Raw genomic sequence first — 25425 nt, forward strand, 5'->3', positions numbered from 1 at the left:
TTCCCACTCTGTCAAAGCTCTGACCTCTCCATCGCTGTTTCCACAGAGGAGGAGTGTGTGATCATCGAGCCTGAGCTCGGACCAGCGCCACTTGCAGCCGAGGAGTGTCAGTCTCCCTCTCAGAGCGCAGAGGAGGTGGCCAACTCTCTCCTCCACCTCGGCCGACTTTCCAACAACAGTGCTCCAACTGTGGCCATTCAGCATCCCGTTACTATGGAGACTGAGGAGGATGTCACCGTGGCAGCCGAACGGCGTGAAGTAGTAAAGGACGAGCAGGAGGGGGACATGAATGAGGGGGAAGAGGAAGAGGAGGAGGTGGCACATAGAGTTCAAGTATTGGAAGAGTCATCTATTGTGCAGAAGGAGGCAGCTGAAGTGGAGGAAGAGGAGTTGGAGGAGGAGGATGAGCAAGAAGAGTGCCCAGACAGGAGCAACCACGTGAGCCAGGAGAACCACCAATATCTGACTGAAGATATCCACCGTGAACAGATGAAAGGTGGGGAGGAGGAGGAGGAGGAGGAGGAGGAGGAGGAGGAGGAAGAGATGGCAGCGCCAGCACAGCAGAGGCAGTGCACTCCAGCAGAAGAAGATGAAGATGAGGAGAAAGATGAAGAGGACCACAGGGAGGTGAACCACATCCTGCCTATTTCTGATGTGCCAACTGCCATCCGTACCATCACCAGCACCGCAGCAGCTCAGGGAACACACATCAAGGCTGAAGACCACAGAGCCAGTCCTCTGGAGGACTACAACTCACACAGGGCGAGTCCCCTCGAAAACTACAACACCAATAGAGCCAGTACACTTGACAAATATGACTCTCGTAATCCTAGTCCGCTTCAAAACTACAAGGCCAGTCCTCCTTTAAGCTACAGCTCCCACAGGGCCAGTCCACTTGAGGATTACTTTCCTAACATCAGAGGTGAGAACTATAAAATCCACAAAGCCTCGTCCTCAGCCTCTCCCGACATTATAGAGGTGACATCAGATAAGTCAGACGAGAAAGACTTTGATGACGTGGATGGGGACGACGAGCGCGACGACGAAGACAGCCTGTCGCAGCGTTCCACGGTGACGGACGAGTCAGAGATGTTTGACATAACCCGAGGGAACCTGGGCCTGCTGGAGCAAGCCATCGCCCTGAAGGCAGAGCAGGTGAAACCAGCCGGGCCCAGAGAGCTGCTTTGCGCCCCAGATATCCACCACCAGCGATACTTCACCATGGACGACAGGCCCAAGCACCTGGACATCATCCGCAAGAGCTACTTCAGCAAAGGTAGGGCTGAGCGAAGAAACTAAGAGGGGAGGGCAGAGCTACAACATGTACTGAGACGTCAAAGTTGCTTGAGTTTTAGGAACATTTAGTCCACTTTTTTTTTTTTTTTTAAAAGCTACGTTAGCATCACATGGTAGTGGTGCTACAAGCAGGGTCGTCACCTTGGAGACTTGATATTTCCCTGCTGATGATAGAGTTTTTTTTCACAAGCTACAAGCACTGACAAAAATGAAGGTGAGAAAGTGTTCGCTGTGATGGATTACCGATCTTAAGAAAGTTTAAAATGTTTGAACGTTTATCTTTGTACCATAATGACATGAATGGAAAGCGGTGGCTCCATCAAAAGTAAGAAATCTGTCCAAAAGTGTATTGTAAGCTTGGAAAATCGTGAATAGTAATCACTCAGCGTAAACATGCAAAACCATCTGTTTGTTTCTTTACACAGAAATGATTCACACATAGTTGAGCGTACAGAAAATGATGTTATAAACCAGCACAAGGTGTCATGTGCTGAACTTAATGTTGGGAGCAGAGCGTACAAATAAACACAGTGTACCAAATAAACAGTGATGAGTCACAGAGCTCTGTTCAGATCCTCCCTTCTCCGTTGTGATGAAGTGGTGCCAGCTGAATAGACTTCCACGAAGAGTGGAGAGGAAGTGCTTGACGAGAGAGTGACGAGGGACAACAGCGAACACAAGAGAGATGGCAACACGTTAGAGAGAAAGAAAGACAAGAGAGAAAAAGGAAGAGTGCAGGTTGTTCCACCGTCAGTGGTGGAGTGTTTGTTTACATGCTGCATGTGTTCGGGCCTTGTATTTCACAGTTGGCATGCTGCCCACTTGTCATGCTCCTCGCAGTATAGCAGTAGTGTGATTACATGCCTGGTAGTGTTGCCCTCTCCTTGGCCTCAACTCCCTCCTGTGGTGGCGTTCCTGTTCTGCTCAACGCTAATTAGGAGATGCATGTCCTCATTAACATTCAATTTAAAGGCCAGTTGAGCATCATGCCGTCCTCTTGCTCCTTTTCCCTCTCTCAAGTGCCACCGATACTGGTTGGCCTACCTCCAATAGCAGTAGGGAGGAGTAGGCGTCTTTAATTATGTGTAAATTATAGTAGCGTGATTTCCACTTGATGTATTTTCAGGTGTTTTGTCCGAGATCCAAACAAGATCCTTGAAAATGTCAGATGAGTGTAACGAGGGGGTGGGAAACCATCAAAGCGTGCGGGATGAGTAGGTCGACATTGTTTGGGTTAACTTTAAAAAGCTGTAATATTTCATACATTTGATAATATTTCATCCTTGAAAGCATTTACAGAAACACACAAATCACATTTAGACTAATGCATGAAACACCTTCTGCATTTACAGAGATAAATAAGACATGAAGAGCAGATACAGATGGTGTTGCTTTTGTACAGTTGTCTGAAATATGTCTAGATTTCATGCTCCGCCAAGCAGACTGTCTGATGGCATTAACCACTTGCTTTTGTCCTCCTTATTCATCCCACCTTCCCCTCTCCTCTTATCTCTCCATCCTTCTCTCTGTCCCCCTCATCACTGTGTTTCTCCTCTCCTCTCCTCATCCTCTTCTCCTACTTTCTCCTTCTTCCCTCCCGTCCTCCTCTATCCAGAGAGCAGTAGGCCAGAGAAGAGGGAGATCAAGTGTCCCACCCCGGGGTGTGATGGGACGGGTCACGTGACCGGTCTTTACCCCCACCACCGCAGCCTGTCAGGCTGTCCGCACAAGGACAGGATCCCCCCGGAGAGTGAGTTTTCTTCAGCTGCTTAGAAAATAAGCACGGAGAGAAGAAAAGTGACAATAAAAGGCAGTCTGACATTGATAGAAACCCACTACCTCTCCTTACTGTGGAGTTCGACATCACAGTCTATTCACAGCAGTACTATAATACCAGTTTAATCATGATTTCATGAGGTTTTCCAGAGCCAAGCTCTTCACTCTTCACCTTTTAACATACTGCTGATAGAGGATACAGTCAAATATGTAAAAGTTGACAGGTAAAAAAGGTTAACAGGCTACCAGAATTCTAAATAGATGTTTGGATTTGGTTCACTGAGTTGGTTCTCTAAAAATATTGAGATAAGAATCTGCAGTGGTAGTGTGTTTTTCCTGCTTAGCCCCATCTCTCCATGTGATTGGAAAGATACTTCCTGCATACATATAAGAGGCCATCTTAATGTAGCCATGACTACGGGTCCATTAAATGTAGGTTATAACATCATCGGATCTAATTCAGCTTTATTTTTATCATTTGGAATCCGGGGATGGGATGAAATTATTGCGGTGCTCAACTTCATCGGCAGCCACAGAGCTGCTCCCTGTGTCCGGTTCACTCTTCCAATGACACTAATTGGAGGGGAGGGTCTAGGGAAAATATTTATAATGCTGGGTGGGTGCGCCCTCCCCACCCCAATAATGTTCCTACAGTCCCTTACATGAAAAGAGTGTTTTAAATAGTTTCATTTAGATCGTGGATTTTCTCTGACTGTGCGATTGTGTGTCTATATACTTTGTCTTCTCCTTAGTTCTGGCCATGCATGAGAATGTGCTGAAGTGTCCAACTCCTGGCTGCACCGGTCAGGGCCATGTTAACAGCAACCGTAACACACACCGCAGGTATTCATACATACATTACAGTACAGTATCTGTGTAGATCTGTATTTGTGTATTTGTGCAGATGAGAGTGTCATGCACAGGGCGTGTATTTCCCATTGTGTATTTGAAAGCTCATATATTCATGTATGCAGGACAGTGAATGTGTCAGTCCAGCATCAGTGTGATGCAGATTTACATGGTCAGCAACATGCTTTCCTTTTGATATTCATCCTCTTTCTCCTCCTCCATCCCTCCAGTCTTTCTGGATGCCCCATTGCTGCTGCAGAGAAGCTGTCCAAGGGCCACGATAAGCAGCTACTCTCTCAGACAGGCAGCGAGCACCTCAAAGGAAGTCCCAACGACAGAGTGTTAAGGTGGGTGTTAAAAAAAGTATCCAGTCATATACATTTTTCTTTTTACATTTCTGCCTTGTTGCATTAGATAAGAATGCCCAATGCCGACAAAAGGCAGTAAAAGGTTATCAGACGAGTCAAAAATATAACAAAAAATATATATAAAAAATAGAATACATTAATGAATTATACTGTTGATTTGATAATTAAAATGGAGTGTAAAAAGAAATATAAAGCTTTATACTTGCCCTTTAACCTCACTTCCATTTAGTAGATAAAAAAGAAAAAAGAGAAAGGCTTTTTAAAACCTCCTTCCATGCTAATAAGCCATTTGCAAACACCATACATCATAAGATTATCTTCCATTACCTGCAGTGTTTCAGTCAGCCAACAATCACCTAACTTTATCAATTTCAGTGCTGCGTTAACAGTTTTGATGAAATTTTGATTGGTACCCTTGGTACAACAGAAAGTAATTCTCTTCTCTTCAGCAAGAACCACAATGGAAATAAGTCTTGGACTTTACTGTGTTATTCTTTTATTTTTTACATGTGTGTGACTGATCTTCTTTTTGTAGTTTTTAGTTTTTTATGTCAAATAAACAAACAAAAACGTCTAATTAGTGTTAGCCAGCGAACATTGTTAGCGTTATTTTTTCGGCTGAAAAGCTTCAGCAGTATATGGATGATTAACATAACCCATACTGGTGTAGTTATATTTTAAAGTTAGCTTCAGCTAGGTAGTATTTTCAGCTAGCTAACCACGCAGTCCTCTGGTAGTCTGTTGTACTGTCTCCCATCCTGCCCTGGACATACACTGAGACACCCATCCCAATATAATATAAGCATGAGGAAAATGGGAAATGTTTGGTGGGGAAAGTAGGGAATAAATAAATGATTAATTAAACATGTGCTAATACCAAAAAAGGAAGAAAAAAATGTATTGAACATATAAAAAACGTTTCTCTTTTTTACCAACTGATTGGAGGTCATAGGAAAAGTATAAAGCTTTTACATTTATTTTTACACTCCACTGCAATTATTTAACAACTGATGTATTATACTGTCATATTTTTGGCTCACGTGAAAACCCTTTAATACCTTTTGTCGGTTTCGAGGCTCCATAGATGAGATGATGAATGACAAGGCAGACTGGGAATAGTGAACCTTTCACCTACATAAAAGCATAAAAGTTTCCTCCAATCCAAGCCCCACACAGTTGAGTCCTTCTCAAGGTTAGCTAGTTTACTACTGACCCACATGGAAACCACAGAGACAATCCTGACCTTGGTTATTGTGCCCCTCACGAGAGGTCAGGCCGGCCTGTGAATGGCTCAATTTAACGAGAACGTCTTGAAGCATTCAGTCTGGCGGTCCAATCATTACTGTCACCTCAAACACTGAGATCTCTTTATCTCCATTCATCTCCCCAGCTGGTCAGGCACCGTGATCATGGCCAGAAGAATGATAATTAACACATACCAGACACTGGTATTATGCTGAGTCCACGCTCTTCTTTATTGGTATTTTAATTAATAATGCAGCCGATAAGCTAATTATGCAAGTTACAGGGGCATTGAGGGGGGATAGGAAAAATAATTGCTTTCCTTGAGGAAAACCTCATCAGTGGTCGGACAAAGCATAGCGGATTAAAACATAATAAGGCTCGCTTTGTTTTTCCTTCTCAGATTGTTATTAAAATGAGCTCGGTTGTCTGTTACGTATGGGGCTGAAGAATTCCTCACGCAATCCATGTTCTAATGGAATCCATGTTGAATAAATAAAAAGGAAAAAATCCCCTGTGATCAGCGGTAGAAAGTTTTTTACTCTCATGAAAATCCTCCTGTGGACTTGCCTCGGTTGTGAGCATGTATTTTTGGTGTGCCACTGTGTGAAGGCCACCCCGGCAGCAGTGTGACTACAGGCCAGGTCATGTAGCTTGTTAATGAGCGTATGGTTGGGGACCAGAGACTGTGATGTGGGCTTCAGTGAAAAAAATGAGGAAGGTGACTCCATTCCTCCTGCCTCTATCTCTTTGCCGGCCTCTTTCACCACTCCCCCTTCTTTCTTTCCCTTCTTCTGTTCCTCTCTTCTTTCTCTCTTCCCCCGCCCTTCTGCCTCTCCCTGGTCTATCAGTGGATTTACGCCAACAGGTCTGACAAAAGCCCAGGCTCTCCAGGAAAACGAGAGGGCTTAAAGCTCATAAATTCCATGCTGTACAACATTCAAATGTGCCCTCTGCTGATAAGAGAGCTTTTAATCCTGCTGCACTCCTGCTAAGTACACCGTTGCCCCTATCTCTACTCTCTCTGTGTCACTGTACCTTCCTCTCTCATTCTCTCGTTCTCTTATTCTCTTTTTTCTCCTCTCTCTATTTGTTTCTTGTGTTGATTGTGTGACTCTTTCTCGCATCAATCCTGTTATATCCCATCTCTCCTCGTCTATTCTATTCTACTTTCTGCTTTATTTCGTCTTAACCCCCCCCCCCAAAACCACCCTGACGTCCTCTTCCTCTCCTCCTCACAGGCCCATGTGCTTTGTGAAGCAGCTGGAGGTGCCCCAGTATGGCAGCTACAGGCCCAACATGGCACCCGCCACGCCTCGTGCAAACCTGGCCAAGGAGCTGGAGAAGTACTCCAAGGTGTCCTTTGATTATGCAAGCTTCGATGCTCAAGTGTTCGGGAGGCGCATGCTTGCTCCAAAGATGCCCACCAGCGAAACCTCACCCAAAGCCTTCAAAAGTAAGGGGTCCTCGATTACCTCCTACCCTGGTTTCTTTTGTGTGGTTCTGGTTGGGATGTGATGTGCCGGCTAAGGATGGCCTTTCAGTTTCATATCGTGCACATTTTTTCATATTTAAACATTTTTCTTAAAGTATATTCTACTGTTGGTATTGTGTTAAAGGAATAGTTAACATTTTAGGAAATATGCTTACTCACTTTCTTGCTGAAAGTTAGATGAGAAGATTGATACCTCTCTCATATCTGTCCATTAAATATGTAGCTACAGCCAGGAGACAGTTAGCATGTATGGATTCTACACTGCGTATAAAGACGTATGAATGAATTATAGTTGAAATTAAATATATCTTGTTTGGTTAATCAATGCAAAAACCAAGGTGTAAAAACTTACACCTGCTTCTGGCCAAGAAATAGCCCCGCACATAACTCCCTGTAAAACTGCAACTTGTCATTTTTACACTTTGGTTTTTGTACAAATGAAACAAATGGATATGAAGTGTTAGTTAGTGAGCTTTAGAGGTGCTGGTAGGTGGATTTAATTACCTTTGGACAGAGGCAGACTAGCTGCTGCCACCTGTTTCTAGTCTTTATGCTAAGCCAAGCTAATCAGCTGTTGGCTCTAGCTTCATATTTAGCGTACAGATACGAGAGTGGTATTGATCTTCTCATCTTAACTCTCAGCAGGAAACATAATAAGCGTATTTCCTAAAATGCTATTTCATTAAAGTTCAGCTATGATTTTTGTAATACACAATACTCTCTCCCAACAAACATTACTTCTCTCTTTTTTTTTCTGATTCTCTCCCCATTTTCTTTCATTATTTTCACTCTTTTCTCTTACTTTTCCACACTAATCATTTATGGTTGTGCTCCCAGCAAGAAAATATATGCACAGTATACCTTTGTTGTGTATATACTATTCTCCCCTCTGTTGTATCCTACTTTTATGATCACCTGATGTAAAGTTTTGTCCTCCCACAGCTAAGCCCTCATTCCCCAAGTCATCGTCGCCCAGCCTCACTCACCACGGTTACGGAAAGACCTCCTCCTTGGCCTACGACTATTCCCATGATGCAGAGGCTGCTCACATGGCTGCCACGGCCATCTTGAATCTGTCTACACGCTGCTGGGAGAAACCTGAGAACCTCAGCACCAAACCCCAAAACAAGGTAAACAGACCACAATTATCAATATATGTGTTTTTTTATGTTAATTAGCGCTTATTAGGGATTGTAATTAAAGACAGGCAAAACAAAATCAACTTAGTTGATCAAAAAATAACAAATACGAAATGAATCAGTTGTTTATGGGTGATGCCATTATTGTTACCCTGTTCTTCTCTCCTTAGATTAAAGAGATTATTAGCAGATTGTAGCGCAGATTGAAACATTGCAGGCCACAGCTGGTGAGATGAGAGGGGTTAGCAGTGGGTGTGCCTCTCCTCTCTTTTGCTCATTTTTTTCTCTCCCCATCAACTCTGCATGAATATATCATCAGGAGACATTGGCTTACAGCAACAGGATGGTGTTGAGATGCAGTTGCATCACTTCTCCCGTCCTCTTTCATCCTTTCATCCCTCCATCCCACACACTTTTCATGTTGTTATTGAATTTGGCTGACTGCCAGTTCCCTGGATTACTTTTCCACCAGGTAGCCTTTTTTCATTATCTGCCGGACGGATCTCCCACTCTCTTTCTCCACCCCCGCCACTCTTTCTTTCATTTTCTTTTCACATCTCTTTTTACTCTCTTTTATCTCCCTCTCTTCCTCCCTATGCAAGTCTCACTGTTTCTCTCCCTCTCTCTCTCTGTGTCTACACCTCTATCTCTCACTCACTCCATCTCTCCCCTCTCTGTGCACAGGAGGTGTAATTGGAGCACCACTTTCCCCCATATTGTGATTTTTAAAAGCCCTTTTGCCTCACAGATGAAAGAAAGTGACTGCTTCATCATTTTTCGATTTCCTGACATGGTTTTAGGAAGATAAAAAGTCAAGATTAATGACTCTGGCAGCACAGCAGAGCAAGGTGTTGTTCAACAAGGCACCGATCCAGGAGCAGGCCTTAGCTGCGCGGTATTACAGCACAGATCAACCGGGGACTGATCTGGAATCAGAGCCGGAGCCAGTTGAAATCCAATATTGAAACATTGGAACACTGAGCTCATCAACCAGGGACAGTTCTGGGAACTGTTCCCGTTTTCTCTCTTCTCCTAACCCTTTGATTTTTCTGGCCCTTGACCAGCCCATATGAGCGCCATTTTAGATGAATGCTGAAAACATGGCTCATCTCACCCCTCTGTTTCTGTTCACCTGCCAGCACTATAATAGAGCACGGAGAGATGAACCGTGGTGTTGGTGCTGTTGGCAAAGTATTACCGGAGTACATTAGATATCATTACTAACCTGCTTAAGCGATGAAGGTGGCGTTCTGAACTCGAACATTTAGCACTCTGAAAGCGTGCATCAAACTGCTGTATGACTGCAAATGTTTGTTTGGTATAAGCTTGAGGGCAATTTTGCAGTTGAAGGTGGATGGGTGGAAAAAAGAAGAAATCAATCATTTCACCAGATGTAAGTTTAGTTTGATCTGAATCTAAATCCCTCCGTGAGTGCGACTGTGAGTTAAATGAAGTTATGATTCAGGAAAATGTAGGTGTGTGTAGCGCCACAACTGAATCTGCTCAAGGGGGTAATTAAATTAATCACAATCATCATCATACAGGACTGCCTCTCATATACACTGAAGTGGACCAGAGGAGACTGTATTAGTAGCCTAATTTATATTTAATATAGAATACTTAATTAGATGTATTAGTTAGCTATATTTCTCTATTAATGTTCTCCCAGTTACCAACTATGTATGGAGCCCCAAAGTTTTTTTAGTATTACATAAATATTACTAATAAATTGAGTGAAATATATAAATGTTCTAATAAATTATGAAATAACTCAGTAAATGAAATGTTATTTTATTATTTTTATTTTCATAAGAATGATTAGTTTTATTTGATGTTTTGTCACCAGTCTCGTCCCCTCACCTTTCAGCCAACCATCACATGCCTCCTGCCTCTCTTAGAAGGCTCAACAGCTGCTAACACGTTTAGCCAAATTGCTACTGTGAGCTAAGGCAACAACACAACAATGGCAAAGTGGAGCTCTTGGTGGCCTGGTGGTTGGGACTTGTGCTGCGTGGCTATCAGATGACAAGTAAATGAACAGTACAATGAACAGACGCAATAACTAACCTCAGCTTTTTTTTTTTTTTTTTTTTTAGCTTAACAAGGCTACACGTGCTAACTACCTAGCCAGCTAACTAGCTAGGTTGACTTGTTAGCTTGCAGTAGTCTTCTGCATTAAAGTGAAGCGACAGTGTTATTTATATATATATATAAATATAAAGTATATATATATATAAAGTCTTATTTTATTATATTATTTATTTAATATTGAACACTTTGGGACTCCATAACTATGGAGTTCATAAAAGCATTCAGAAGTAACTTTTTAGTGCATTGGTTGTATGAAAAGCTAATGATGTTGTGATATGGCCTCAGTCCTGAGTATCTTATGTGTTCTCTCCAGGAAATGGACATTGAGGTGGATGAGAATGGCACTCTGGACCTGAGTATGAAGAAGCCCATTAAACGAGAGGGCAGTCTGTCTGGCACCAGCCCCGGGGTTCGGTCCCCAGACCCTTCTTCCTCCTCGTCTTCCTCGCTCCATCACGGTGGAAGCAGTGGGATGACATCACCAAACTTACACGCCTACAAGCAGGAGGAGTGGGAGGGACCTCTGGATTACACCAAACCCAACCGCCAAAGGGAGGAGGAAATGGACGAGGTCAGTACAATTAGACTGAGCAAAAGTACAAGCTCCAAACACGCAGTATTTCCTGTGGTATTAGTCACCGAGGAAGTATTGCAACATAAATAACAACGGACAAAATTCCCCCTAAGCTTTTTGAATAAGAAACTCTTACTTGTTTACATCATTTTGTCTTTCTCTAAGCCCCTTGCCTTATTTCCTGTCCCCTTTTCCTCTTTCTATTATTCATTTATTTCAATGAAATGCGAGAGTTACTGTACTGTTAAAACATTGCACTGTGTAACAGAGGTGGTGTGTCAGGTGCATTGCACCATCCTGACTTTGGCATATGCTAATTTTTAGTCCTTTGAACTTTTTCAAGAGAAATATAAAGAGCTTTGAGTGTAAATTTTTTATGAGGACACTCTGCATCACTTGTCTACAAAAGAATAAAAAAGGGTTTAGAGTAGAGTCTTGTGTGCACATGGTGTTTTTGAAAGTTTCTTTGCTTGTTTACAAAAACTATGGCGAGAAAGCCATCACTCAAAAAATCTAAAAAAGTCAATACGCATTATTACAATTTGAATAGTAAAAGGATCACAGAGGAATTACCAGCGCATTTGTGCTAATTTTCTTTTTTATTCATTTTTCAGATGGAGCACACAGGCCAGTCGTTCGTCTCGTCCGACCCTGAGGACTGTGACATGATGCAGGACTGTCTGGAGGAGAGGAAGTACCCAGGAGAGGTTACAACCCCAAGCTTCAAGGTCAAGTTCCAGCCCAAGGATAGCAAGAAAGAGCTGCTCTCGTAAGTAACAAGGCAAAGAGTCTACAGCCAAAGCACAGCTCAAAGCACAGCCTCACAGAGCCACTAGCTCTGTGAGGCTGTGCTTTGAGCTAAATGCTAATGCCAGCATGCTAACATGCTCACAGTGACGGTGCTAACATGCTGATGTTTAGCAGGTATAATGTTGGTGTAAGGTGTAATGTTCACCATCTTAGGTTAGCGTGTTAGCATGCTAACATTTTCTAATTAGCACTAAACACAAAGTACAGCTGAGGATGATGGGGATGTCATTAGTTTTGCAGGTATTTGGTCATAAACCAAAGTAATGGACAACTTAAAATTTTGACATCATGATGGTGCTAGATGAAAAGTTAAGGGATCAATAACGTTATTACAATTGATCCTGAGGGGGAAATGAATGTCTGTATAAAATTTCATGGCAATCCATCCAGTAGTTGTCGAGATATTTCCCTCAAAAACACAAATGTCATTCTCATGTTGGTGCTACAGAAAAAAGGCAGAGGATCAACAAAGTCAGCAGAATTCATCATCTGGGAACCCTGAATGTCTGTAGAAAATGTGCCAATTCATCCAGTAAATCTTGAGATATTTCACATGATAAGTCATAACTTTGACCTGCTGGTGAAAAGTCAGGGGACCACCAAAGTAATTAGAATTCATCCTCTGGGGACCCTGAATGTCTCTACACATTTCCATGGCAATCCATCTAACAGTTGAGGTATTTCTGTCTGGACCGATCGACATTGCCATCCATATAGCCACACCGCTAGCTGGCTAAAAACAACAAAAAAGGAGAATGGAAAATAATCTTCTCATATTTAGTCAGAAATGTTCTGATTCAGTCGCTCTGTCCTTTCTAACTCTGAATCTCTGTCTCTCTCTTCTCTTCCATGTATCTCTCCAGGTGCCCCACACCTGGTTGTGATGGCAGTGGTCACATCACTGGAAACTATGCATCCCATCGCAGGTATGCACCACTGCAGACTTATTTGGGTGATACAGTATGCTAGTGCTCTATATTCAATTCAGTTAAATTTTATTTATATAGCACCAATTCATAACAGAAGTTATCTCATTGCACTTTTCCTATAGAGCAGGTCTAGGCCGTACTCTTTATAATATTATTTACAGAGACCCAACAAAACCCACCATGAGCAAGCACTTGGCGATAGTGGCAAGAAAAAAGCTTCCTTTCAAGAGGCAGAAACCTCTGGCAGAAAAAGACTCAATGGTGGGCGGCCATCCGCCGCTGCCATATATATAAACTCTTATATGAAATGTTAGCTCTACTGAGACTCTTCTGCTGCCCGCTCTGCACCTGAGTCCAAAGCGGCTGCACCACAACTAATTCAAATATTTTATTTGATCCTGACATGCCAGAGGCAATAATGTAGCGTGAGCCCGGGAAGCAAAGACGGTCATTGACTTTGATATGCATCAGTAATTTACTTCTTGCCGTCTGTCCTCTTCTTCCTAAATGACCTTGGTATGCCTTGCATTCTTGATTTCCCTTCACTCACGTCTCTCTCCTCTCTCCTTTCAATCCCCTTACACTCGCTTTCCTCGCCCCCTTTTTTCGTCCTTCTCTTCTTCTGCCTGTCCTTCGCTCTTTCTCCTTTCTCTCAGTCTGTCTGGGTGTCCTCTCGCTGATAAGAGCCTTCGGTCCCTCATGGCGGCCCACACCCCTGAACTCAAGTATGTCTGCTCTACACCTTCACTGCCTTTAACACTGCCACTTCAATGCACTGCTACTGACAATGCTTTATTCTGCTGACGGTAACTTATCTTTTGTTGCTGGCTGCTGCCTCTGCTGCTGCTGCATCTGTCATGGTGTTTTTTTTCTGCATCTGGCTTGGGCTATGCTTTCACTTCAATCAGTTCATGTAAATGTGAAATGAAACTGTATTTCTGCAGTATACGTAGCTCTTTACTAGAAAATAGGCTTTTCACGGCCCACTATAGACTGATACAAGGAGTATTTAAATGGCAAAGAGCCTGAAAAGAATTAATTTAAAACAAACATTGCTGACAAGAATGAAAATGAGCAAAATTAATAGGCCGACCATTTCTCTCATCTGCATAATGCCATTTTCCTGAAGACATTCCGCTTTGAAACATCAACAGTGTTATTTTTTCTGCTGTCCTTGTATTAAATATTAATCATTGCTCTGTCCATTCCCAGATGCCCCACTCCAGGATGTGACGGCTCAGGTCACATCACAGGAAACTACGCCTCCCACAGAAGGTAACACACAAAAACACAAATGCACACACACTCACACACACACATGGACACACATACACACAGTCAGTCAGAGAGGCCTAGTGACAGTTCATGGTAGAATTAGACAGCGATCACATATTCATACATTTCCACACCTTTCCATTATCCTACTTTCGGTCATATTAGGCGTTTTGAGTTGATTTGGTTTGTAATTTGGTTGAACAACCTCTGTAAAATTTTTCTTCCTTATAATGTTCTCTCCCTTTATCAAGCAATCTCTTCACCAGACCTTTTTTCAACCCTATTTTATCAACTCCATACTTTCTGTTTTCAGTATCTCTGGGTGCCCGCGTGCCAAGAAAAGTGGAATTAAAACTCCTACCAAGGACAACCAGGAGGACTCCGAGCTTTTAAAGTTCGTACCGCTCAGAAAGCCATAATGTCTGCTTTTAGCGAGACTGACGGTAAAAGTAAAATGTAATAAAAAAGAAAGAGAGAGAGAGAGAGAGAGGAAAGTCGCTGTGAATCATATGCAGAGGTAGCGACCTGCCCCCGTAATTGAATCAAACAATCAGGCCCTTACTGATGGGAAAGTACACTAACTGCAGATACTGATTCTGAATGTAGTTCATGGTAGAGTATTGTAGAGTAGATTGTCAATACATAAGAAATACATGGGCTTCATATTGCATTTGCACACAAAACAGTTAATTTAACAGCATGTTGATAACAGCATGTGCTAAACCTTAATAGCTCTTGCATCAGTAATATTATTCATGCATAAATAATATGTCAAACACAAATGAATTTGGCCCAGTAGAGAAAGTATATAACTTAAATCTTTATTACAATATTCTCAACTTTCTCTACAGTTTATATCTTTGGATTCTCCTTGTCTAACCGTTGTGCCTTCTCACTCTCTTTATTTCTTTCCCTGCTGCCTGGCTTCAACACTTCTTCTTCTTCTCCCTCTCCTGCTACACAACTCTCCTCTTGTCTTTTTCTTGTTTCCCTCCTTTCCTCTGCTTCCTGCAGATGCCCGGTGCCAGGCTGCGACAGCCTGGGTCACATCAGTGGGAAGTACGCCACGCACCGTAGCGCCTACGGGTGTCCGCTGGCGGCCCGCAGACAGAAGGAGGGTCTCCTGAATGGCACACCCTTCAACTGGAAGGCCTTCAAGACAGAGGGGCCGACTTGTCCCACCCCAGGTTGTGACGGCTCTGGACACGCTAACGGAAGCTTCCTCACACACCGCAGGTCAGCTGCATGCAGACATCCTCCGTCTCATTATAAATAAGCTACAATTAACTCGGCAGTTCATGCACTATTACTTTATACCATATTATTATCATCAACCGGTAAACCCACTTTGTACTTCACACTTATTTTATTTTATACTAATACCCACTTGGTACTTAATTTATTTTCTGACCTGTATTATAGTGTTTTTTTTTTTGGTTTTTTTTGCTTAGTACTTCTATTCCTGTGTGCACTGACGTGATACTGAGCTGCTGTTGCAAAAGAGTTTCCCCTCGGGGATCAATAAAGTATTTCTGATTCTGATTCTGACAGTTATTTATTTTCTTTTAACTAACTATATAAGAGTGTTTTTGGGTCTGCAGATGAAAAGACAGTAGAGTGAATTTAGACTTGATTTGAGAGGAGAACAACTTTATGCAAATAAAGCCCTGTGTTGGAAAGTTTGAGGAACTTCCATGTCTATGTTTTTGTATTAAAATGTACGTCATAAAATGTCATGGCCACGCCCCTTTTTGGGGGATAGAAAACCGAAGATCCTACAGATGTCGATGTAATTCGACTTGTGTTTGGATTACAGTTTTGACAACTTTGTATATATTAATTTTGTGTTAAACAAGCCTTTGTTTTTTAGGCATGTCTAATAGTTATTTTGCTACCTTGCCTGAACCTGAGCGTTCGCAATACCTTAATAAATTAAGGTTGATCGGTCAGCCGTCATGCCCCTTCAGTCTTCCCCCGTCCAAGTGGATCAATGACCCAACACAGTGGCCAGATATTGCTTATTCAGACATCTATACATATTTGATTGAATCGCCAGGTATCGTTTGGCTACTGTTTGAGCTAAGCTAGGCTGAGATTTAGTTGGAGATGACAGTTTGATGCTGCTATACTGTATGACTTAATCCAACAGCCTCCCACTCAAGATAGCTATCATCAGTAGTAACTGTCACTAGCACCATTTAACTATTTACCAAACTCACTCAGTGTGAAAGCTTTGGTTATTAATACAGTTGTTTTTAGTTTCTTATTCGGCATAATTTAAATGACAGAAGCTAATTCATATTTTTTGTCATCAAAAAGGAAATTACACTGCTGCCAAAATGAAGAAATGACCGTTCTCTGGACACTCATACATTCGTCAGCAGTGGATGGGTACAAGTTATTCTACATATAAAACCTGAGAGTTCAGACCGCAAGGATGGGGAAGACAGAGCCAGGCTAGCTGTTTTCAGTCATTTTGCTAGGCTAACCTAACAGCCTGCTGGCTCTAGCTTCATAGTTAATGCACAAACATCAGAGTGTTATCGATCTTCTCATCTAACACTCGGCGAGAAATAGAATAGGCGGATTTCCCAAAATGTTGAACTATTTCTTTAAAGCACAAGAAAACATCATTCTTATGGCTTCTTGTTTCCATAATTTGACATATTTCTGTTTGAAATTGGATGTTGGGTTTGAACGTATATCTCTCTTACTTCAAACAAATCCAGATTCTTTAACAAACATGTTTCCTTTCATTATGACATTATCAGCTAGTTAACACACACATTAACATATCGTCCGCTGCAAGTTCCAGTGTCCTGTATATTTATTCCTTTGCGCTATTTGTATTTGTTTACAATATACAGAAACACTTGATTTGTTGGTCATTGCTGGTTTTTATATATATTTATATATAAACCTATTTTTTTCATTTACTTGTATGTACATTATAGTTGTCCTTGTTTTTAACTGTATGTCTATTTTCCTGTAAATTGTTCTGTGTGTAAGTACATTTAGAGCAACTGAAAATCAAATTCCTTGTACGTGTACACATACTGATGTTGATATGTTTAGATATAATTTGATAGCTCAGGCCACAGTGTAATAGACGTGACTGTATGTGAGATATTAAGAATAGTGCAGTAACCCCCCCCCCCGTGTGTCTCCAGCCTCTCAGGATGCCCCAGAGCCTTGTACGCCAAGAAGAAGGCCAAGTTCCCCACAGAGGACTACCTGAACACCAAGTTCAGAGCCAGTGATGGTAAGATGTGGTGAAAAAAAAAGTATAAATCAATTTGTATGTGGGCCTGTGTCTATACATGTGTGTGAGTGTGTATATTTGTGTGTGCAAAAACCATACCCATTGTTTTCTAGAACGCTTAACCAAAGGGTGAGTGCATTTTAAAGTATTTAGACAAAAAATTTAGACAATAGACAAAAACAAAAAATGTGAATTTACACGTGACCAGTCAGTACAGGAACAAATCCTTTTGTTATAGCAGAGAATGTTGAGTCGGGTATGGAACCAAGTCCAGGTACATTTAGGGTTAGGATTCAGATTAAGCCTGCAACTCAATACATCATTTTAACAAAACTAATATACTCTGTATCCCAAAATAGCAAAGATAAATATAAAATGGAAAATGCATAGGGCAGCTGAAACATATATTCTTTTCTATTCTAATGCATCTGAATTCTCCTTTAGTTTTGGACAACGATGAGGACATCAAGCAGCTCAACAAAGAGATTAACGACCTCAACGAATCCAACAATGAAATGGAGGCTGACATGGTCAACCTGCAGACTCAGGTGTGTGTCTCTATTTTTGTTTTATTTTAACATAGAAATCGCTGAACATGTGATGGGTTCTTTCAGGACAGAGTTGCTGATGTGTTTTACCACATTTAGAGTCGTATGTGGGACTTGAAGTACTCAATTCAGTCACTTGAGCCTGTTAAGGAACATTTGATGCAGCATACTGTTGACATATTACACAGACAAAGCTGTAAAACTTTAGCTTTTGTTTTGTTCCTGAAAAATCACAGATGGAAAAGTCATTCAGCCCAGTTGTGAAGCCTTTGAAAGAAGAAATAACACGACCTTTCTCTTACTAATGAAAAATTTAATTAAAAAAACAATAGAACACACTCTCGCTCAATGTTGTGAACTCAAGGTTTTTGCAGCTACAGCCTTACTTTAAAGGATAAGGCAGCTGATATTCTATATTTTGTTATTGTCAAGAAATCTCAAGAGCTGAACCAACATTGCATTCTCAATGCTTTCATATGTTCATACCCCAGACTGTCTGTGGCTCTCAGCCCCAAGCCATGAAGACGTAAATCTTTAAGAACGGCTCACAAATATATTGTTTCATGTTAAAAAAGGCAAAATTATTTCCTAAAACAACTGTCTGCTGTAGTTTTTAGCAAAAACTCAAAGAGGAAGAAATCATTTGTGCATTTGTCGGGGACTATTTTTAGCTAGTGAGTATTTCTGGCAGGACGGTGTGTGTGGGACTGAGTCAAAATAAACTACAGTGTTTGTTCATGGTGATGAAGGAACATGTCACCCAGTGCAGCAGTGTGGCTCATTGATGTGTTTTTAATAGTTTCTTAAAATCCTAATTAGTATGATCAATTACTTGTTGGTTTGGGTCTTTTCATGGAAGTTGTTGACAATAGGGAAAATACAGAATATCACCAGACTTACTACAAATATTGATTTCTAATTGAAAAGAATAGTTACAACCTGATGCCTAAGGTGGTGCTTGTAGATAATTGTAGCAATCCTGTGTTGCAGATCTCCTCCATGGAGAAGAACCTGAAGAGCATTGAGCACGAGAACAAGGTGATCGAGGAGCAGAACGAGGCCCTGTTCATGGAGCTGTCTGGTCTCAGCCGCGCCCTGATCCGCAGCCTTGCTAATATACGCCTGCCACACATGGTGAGTTGTTGTTCACGTACACACAGAGGGCTGGACCCACTCACACACACCTTTTTGTTTGATTTAATGTATTTGTTTCGAGGTGAATCTCGTGTGTTGACCAGCACATAGCCGTTCATTTCCCTGCTCTTCTCAGTTGAGATTGGTTGTTGTTTGTACCACAGCAGGAGCCAATCACCGAGCAGAACTTCGACAGCTACGTGAGCACCCTGACCGACATGTACACCAACAAGGACTGCTTCCAGAGCCCTGAGAACAAGGCTCTGCTGGAGAGCATCAACAAAGCTGTGAAGGGCATCAAAGTCTGAGGCTCGACACACACACACACACACACACACACACACACTCCTGAAGCGCAGGAGCGTGACAGAGGTGGAGATAGAGGGACGGGGAGATGGAGAGATGTTGAAATACTCTACAATATATTGAAATATGATTCAAAAACAAAAAGGGAATTCAGGTTATTTAAATAAACGGCAACTTAAAAAAGTCAACCCAGGGAGCACTCTGTTAGAAGAAAAGTGACGCGGACCAAAATCCACACCATGCTGCTGCTGGGATTGGGAGGAGGAAACAGATCCTTCAGTCAGAATGGATGGAAAAGAAGAATAATGTTACTAGACACTGTATCTGGGGGTTTTAATATGCTGTATGTTTACCTGTTGTCTCTTTTGTGTCCTTAACTGTTGTTGGAGAGGGTTTCACTGTTGCGCGGTTGATCCGTTTTCGCGCTTCAACTGAAAGGTGGAGGAACGTGTACACAGGATTGCTTACAGGAGCTTGGCGACGTGAAGAGGAGGACACAGACGAGTCGAACGTGAAGACTCTCAGTGCTGTCCTGTAGCATACGCTGTGGCGAGTGTGTGTGTGTTCACTGGCTCCACAAGCTCTCTGATTCATGACCACACACACCCCGGCAATATGAAGCATGCACTACACTGAATTTGTGTTTGCTTTGTGGTGTTACCGTGGCAAAGATGTCAACAGCGCAATGTTGACTCAGTTGAAAAATTCTTCAAGCAAGGTCATGAGACAGATCCAGGAACAGTGTAGGTTGTTTATTTTTCATGGGGCAGCAGATAAATCCTTTTTTTCCTTTTTTTAAAAAAACTGAAATGATAATAGTAATAGTGTGCACACATTTCAAATTCAGTTAGTCATATCAATAGTATTTATCAACATAGGAATTGCACTTCATTTCAATTGATAGTTTTGTGGTACAATAATTATTGTTATATATGAATTATTTAAAGTTGTGAACTTTTAAATTGTAACTTATTGTCATTTATGTTATTGAGGTTTATTTATTTGAAGCAATCTATTTATTAACTTTGTTTTGTAACACAAAAAAATGCATCAACTGATTATCATGGTCAAAGCGATTTGCAGATGTCTTACGTCAATATTTTAAAAATCTATATAGATATTTTGTTTTGAGTACTTTTTAAAAACCTTTTTAAGTGAAGATGTTTTATAACTGACAAAAATCTTTTGATAATTTTACAAAAAAAGTTATTTTTTTGGGTTCTTGTTTTTGTCCTCTTTGTTTATGTTCTTTCTGTTACTGCTACATTCAGAAACCCACTGCTGAGGAAAAAAAAGAAAGTATGTATTTATTATTTATTTAATATGAAAGAAATTGACTGATATGGCTGTATATTTATTTTGTTATTTATGTGCGTGATGTGACGGTTGAGTCTGAGTAGTCTTAAAAATCCACTGCTAATATTTAAATAAAGAAAATCGACACAAATACTGTTTGATTACTTAGGCTTATACCGACGTAGACATACCAGCAGCTGATTGTAAAGTAAAAAAAAAACCCAACAAAAGCAGTCACTGTTCTGTTGCTATCTGGTCTCTGTGTGTTTGCTTTTGTCAGGTAAAAGAAAAGCAAGAAAAGTTTCAAAAAAACAAAACGTAGAGTTCAGAAATGTTACCTCTCCCATGCGCTTTGTAGCGGCCAGCACTGGCTCACCCAAAACCTCTGTAATGTACCATAGATGCTTAAGTAATGCTTTTGATTCTTTTTATCTTATTTATTCTTTTCATCAGTACAATGGTACATATATAGAGCTCTATTCCAGCAGTGGTTTAGGCTGGATGTATGGGTCTAAAACACACACACACACAGTGACATATCCAACCCTCGAGGATCCTGTAGGAAGGCCTCCTTTGACAAACTTCTATCAGATAAACATACACACCCTTGTAGCCTTACTCTAGATTTTAATTTTTTGATGCACAAAGTGCCACTAAAAAAAAAAAGGAAAAAAAAGAACTCACTTTCTTTCCTGATTTTTCGCATTTCTGCAATGTAACAATGTCTGGTCCCGGGAAGACCACGGCATCAAGAGAGTGGTGATTGTTTCAGATGCCTTTATTTCTCTGCCAAGATGGCCGTTAGTACACTATATATACACTCTGTATAAATAGATTTTAAAGATGCTATATATATGAATATAAACATACATATATTTTTCCAGTGTAATTGTTGACTTGCTCTTCTTCTTCTCTTGTATTACCTTATCAAAGGATCACTAGCTGTCTAGAAGAGATGTGAGGGGCGTTATCAATAGGATGCAGTTACACCTTATGTAATATCACTAAGACCTGCTCAACTGTGGCTTTAAACATACCATTCAGTCAAGCTGAAGGCAAAGTAGGCGTTGTTGATGATACAGTACAAAACTTTGGAAGTGTTTTCATAGGTTTCCTTTTGTTTTCTTTCCTATATTGGTCTGTCCTTGATCCAGAAATGTCAAAAACATCTACTGTATGTTGTGCTACTGAATCTAAGAAATGACTGTCAATTTGAAACTAGATGGTTGGCTCTTTGTTCCTAAGTGTCATGTGAGTTCATGTATAGTAAAAAAAAAAAAAAAAAGATGATGCCTCTGAATAATGTTCTGCACATAGTGTTTGGCGACATTGTGCAGTTATTGTATTGTTACTGGTCAGGCCTGCTCGCTATGAGCCCATTCTCTCTAATGTTGAAACAAGCAAGTAGGAGACTTTAGTGTAACCTGCCTTTGAGTGATCTGTTGCAGCTACTGTGGTGTACAGTATGATATCCTTATGTAACTCTGATGTCAAAGGCATGTTGTAAATGTGCTTTTAGCCAATGTAGAATGAAACTCCTTTGTGCACTTTCTGAATAATTGTTGAAAATGCCAGCATTTGAGTCTCGACTTGTAAGAACCCCAACAGATCACGAGCAATAGCAAGTATTCACCCCCCACTGGAGGGCGCATTACAAAGCATTGTCACACCTGTTTGTTGCTGTTCACATACAAAAACAACCTGTACGTTATATCAGATAGAGACATCTCTTTGATTCAGGGGGTTCAGCCCGTGCTGTCAAAGCTCGAAAATGTATAAAAAGGAAGAAGTACTTTCTTTTCCAAACAAAAACCAAAAGAGATTGACAGGAAGCAGAGTTTGGTTCTCAGGTGACCGTGGAGAGCTGCTAAAGCAGAACAGAGCAATGACATAGGTCAGCCAGTCAGCTGAGGCTAGAGGCGATAGCAGCGGCTGGATCAAGGCCTCGTGTGAAATGAGATGAGTGCGTGGGAGTGGGAAATTGATTTGCCAGGCTACACAATCTCCCCTTGTTTAAGGAGGAGGCGTTTGTTGCATAAATATGTGTCCATCACTCAAGAGAATGTCAAAGCTTTTTATGACTTTTAACCCCCCCCCCAAACTCCCTTCTTCATGTCTTGTGTAACCTTTCCTCAGGAAAGATATTTTTAATGCATTTAGTTAACAAAGTAGCATATTCTTCCTCTCTTGAAATGCACGAGAATACTACCCGAGAGTGTTAAGACTGTGAATATTCTCCTAACTTATTTGATATGGCATGACCCCTTTTAAACTGCTTGATGAAACTGTCTACTGAGGTATGTAAATGAATAACACTGAGGCCATGAAAGCATAGCATTTTCAAAAAATGTCAGCTGAGAAAGCAAATGCAGCCTACGGTTGGTTCTGCGCCCACACACTGTATGTTTTCTTATTTACATAAAAGTATTGAGTCATGGAGTGAGGAGTTTTATTCTTCTAAATAGCAAAGGAAATTAAAAAACAAACTGGTCCGGGCCCAGTTTCTCTAAAGCACCTGGAATGAAAATGAATTTAACATGATGACACTTTCAAGGAAACCAGCCCAGAACAAAATCCAGCTGTGTGTTTAAGAGGGGGGCGGCACACCTTTGCATCCCGGTTTCACGTTAGGTACAGCAGACGCGTGCTTGTCAAGAGAAGAATGGTCACACCGCGTAGAAACTGATTCATAAGAAAGAAGTGTCTAGTTGAGTGGCACTTTTCATCAAGCTGAGCAAAACCAAAAGCCCCCGATGTAGTTACAAGCTGTGTGGTCTTATCATGTGTGCCTTTCTCACTCCACTCATTTCAAGATATGGTGTGTTTACACTTGGCAAACCTGGTTCAAATACTGTTGAAAACATTCAGTCTGGATCTAGATCTTTAACCAATACTGGGGGGGGGTTACTATGTATAGGGACATAAAACAAATGTGTCTTTTACATGCGGGTGGTGGCCATTTTGTGACAGAGATTCAAAACAACAAACTTTTGTTAGGCTAAAGAAACTGTGATCTCGTTCTGTCGATTCAGGTACCAAACTGCATGGACAGTTTCTGTGAAGGAATCTGAAGAACATCATCATCATCATCCCTAGATAATGCATCAGTGTGCAGGGCATTATTTTAAAACAAGTGGAAGTCTCTGTACATATTTGTATTAAGAAGAAACAGTGTTATTGTTGTTGTATTGAAGACAAGTTGAAAATGGTAAAAAAAAAAAAAAAAAAGTTTGTGACATAGAAAAAAAAATCCACAGCCAAGGGTTGTCCTGCTAGCACATTTTTACAGAGATGAGCTATTTTTACTGGTGATTTTCTAGGCATTGATATTGATATCCTTTTAAAAAAGTACAAAACTTCCAAAATTACAAGCACTTCCACAACGATAGATTGTATGGTAATTTTTGTTACTTTTGTAGATGTGATCGTTCCTTTGCTACTGCAACATTTTGTAAAGTGGGACAGGCCTTGGCTGTGTGTCCTCGGGGTCTCATGTTTTTGTTTTTTTTATTTTTTGGTTTGGGAAGTAAAACACTGTAGATGGGCCGAATTTGTGACTGTGTGTTTGTGTACTTGTGTACATGTTCCCCTGTTCCTGTGTCAGTGTTATAAACCAGAGAAGTGATGTCAGTTATTGTGGGGGTACGAACCATTTTAAATGTTCTCTATGAAAAACAAAAATAAAGAATCATAGACAAATATGACTCTGTCGAATCAGTGTGTGTGTGTGTGTGTGCGTTTGCTCTTGTACGTCTATCTTTGTGAGGACCAATTTGAGTTTTAGACCTTGGGATTGAGCACATTTTGTCCTCACTTTGGGATGGACTGTTTCAGGGTTAAGACTTAGTTTAAGGTTAAGGTTGGAATTGAGTTTAGGTTAGGGTTAGGTTAACAGTTGGGCTTAGGCATTTAGTTGTGATGGTTATAGTTAGGGTAAGGGGCTAGGGAATGCATTATGTCAATGAATCTCACGTATAGAAAGACAAACGTGTGTGTTTGTGTATGAGAGAGAGAAATGATGGATCTTGCAGTGCAGTAACACCAGTGCTTGTGAGTAAGTAAACTGAAGTATACTGTAGGCCTATGTCATGTGCACTGACACACAGCATTCATGGCCAAGCAGTCACATGACACACACTACCTTCCTGACTGGTGAACAAAATGGGGGACCTCAGTGTGCTGTTAACATGCAGTTACATGTAGATTTCATGTTGAACAGCACTGACATCTGGTGGACCATTTAGTGAAACAGCATGTCGCGTAGACTCAAGAACAATGAGCGTTTATTATAGAACTCTATGTCTCTCTGCAGCTGTTAATAGCTTTTCTCAAATCCAAAATCAAATTCTCAAATCCGTAGTTCATTTTCTCACAGCGGTGAATGCATTTGTTGTTGCTTTCACGCAGAATCCAAATGCATTCATTTAGTCTTGGTGGTCAAAATGAACTACACAATCTAATTTTCATTTATTGTGTAAATCCTCACATGCAAAATATTAAAGTCAATAAAGAATAAGTCATAAACAGAAATGTTTCACAGGTGTTATTTAATTAGTAACACGTTCTTCCTCAAATGTGAGTGCAACTGATTGCATGTTGTCTAATTTAATTTACAGTTGCAACTCCTCTACTACCATCACTCAGACACACACAGGGGTGTGTCAAAATCTAATTTTAAGTTTTACATAGCAACAGTTCCTGAGTATGGACAAGGTAGACACCGGAGAGGGCTAACAGCTCACACACATACATAAAATGTAAAAGATGAGAACGTGTACTACATGCGATGTGTTTGGTCCAAGGGAGAGGTGGATACAGAGACAGAGGGAGCATCACAGCAGATACATGGGGAGGGTTGCACCATGCCAAAATATTTTTTACGTAAGAGCAAATATCAGATTAAATGCAGTGTCCAGACAGACAGAAGTGTTTGGATAGCCAGTTAGGTGATGGGATTTCATTTCTAAATAGCTCCTAATTTACACAAATGTATGTAACATTTGTTTTTACTGTACTTTCATTTTATTTTGTTGGT

At 41.0% G+C, this 25425-nt stretch overlaps 1 protein-coding gene across 1 annotated transcript in view; it reads left to right on the plus strand.

Moving 5' to 3' along the window:
- The window catches only part of myt1b (myelin transcription factor 1b), a 107605-nt gene extending 83516 nt beyond the window's left edge, over positions 1–24089 (plus strand). Inside the window, 17 exon segments of the mRNA XM_044211114.1 lie at positions 47–1276; positions 2912–3046; positions 3825–3915; positions 4152–4268; positions 6773–6987; positions 7969–8156; positions 10570–10827; positions 11445–11599; positions 12504–12566; positions 13226–13294; positions 13782–13844; positions 14158–14238; positions 14859–15080; positions 17015–17106; positions 17551–17654; positions 18645–18788; positions 18953–24089. Coding sequence (XP_044067049.1) covers positions 47–1276; positions 2912–3046; positions 3825–3915; positions 4152–4268; positions 6773–6987; positions 7969–8156; positions 10570–10827; positions 11445–11599; positions 12504–12566; positions 13226–13294; positions 13782–13844; positions 14158–14238; positions 14859–15080; positions 17015–17106; positions 17551–17654; positions 18645–18788; positions 18953–19096 — 3371 coding nt within the window. The 3' untranslated portion in view covers positions 19097–24089.
- The last annotated feature ends 1336 nt before the right edge of the window (positions 24090–25425 follow it).

Source organism: Siniperca chuatsi, linkage group LG10 (genome assembly GCF_020085105.1).
Source record: "Siniperca chuatsi isolate FFG_IHB_CAS linkage group LG10, ASM2008510v1, whole genome shotgun sequence".
In the NCBI taxonomy this organism is placed as follows: Eukaryota; Metazoa; Chordata; class Actinopteri; order Centrarchiformes; family Sinipercidae; genus Siniperca; species Siniperca chuatsi.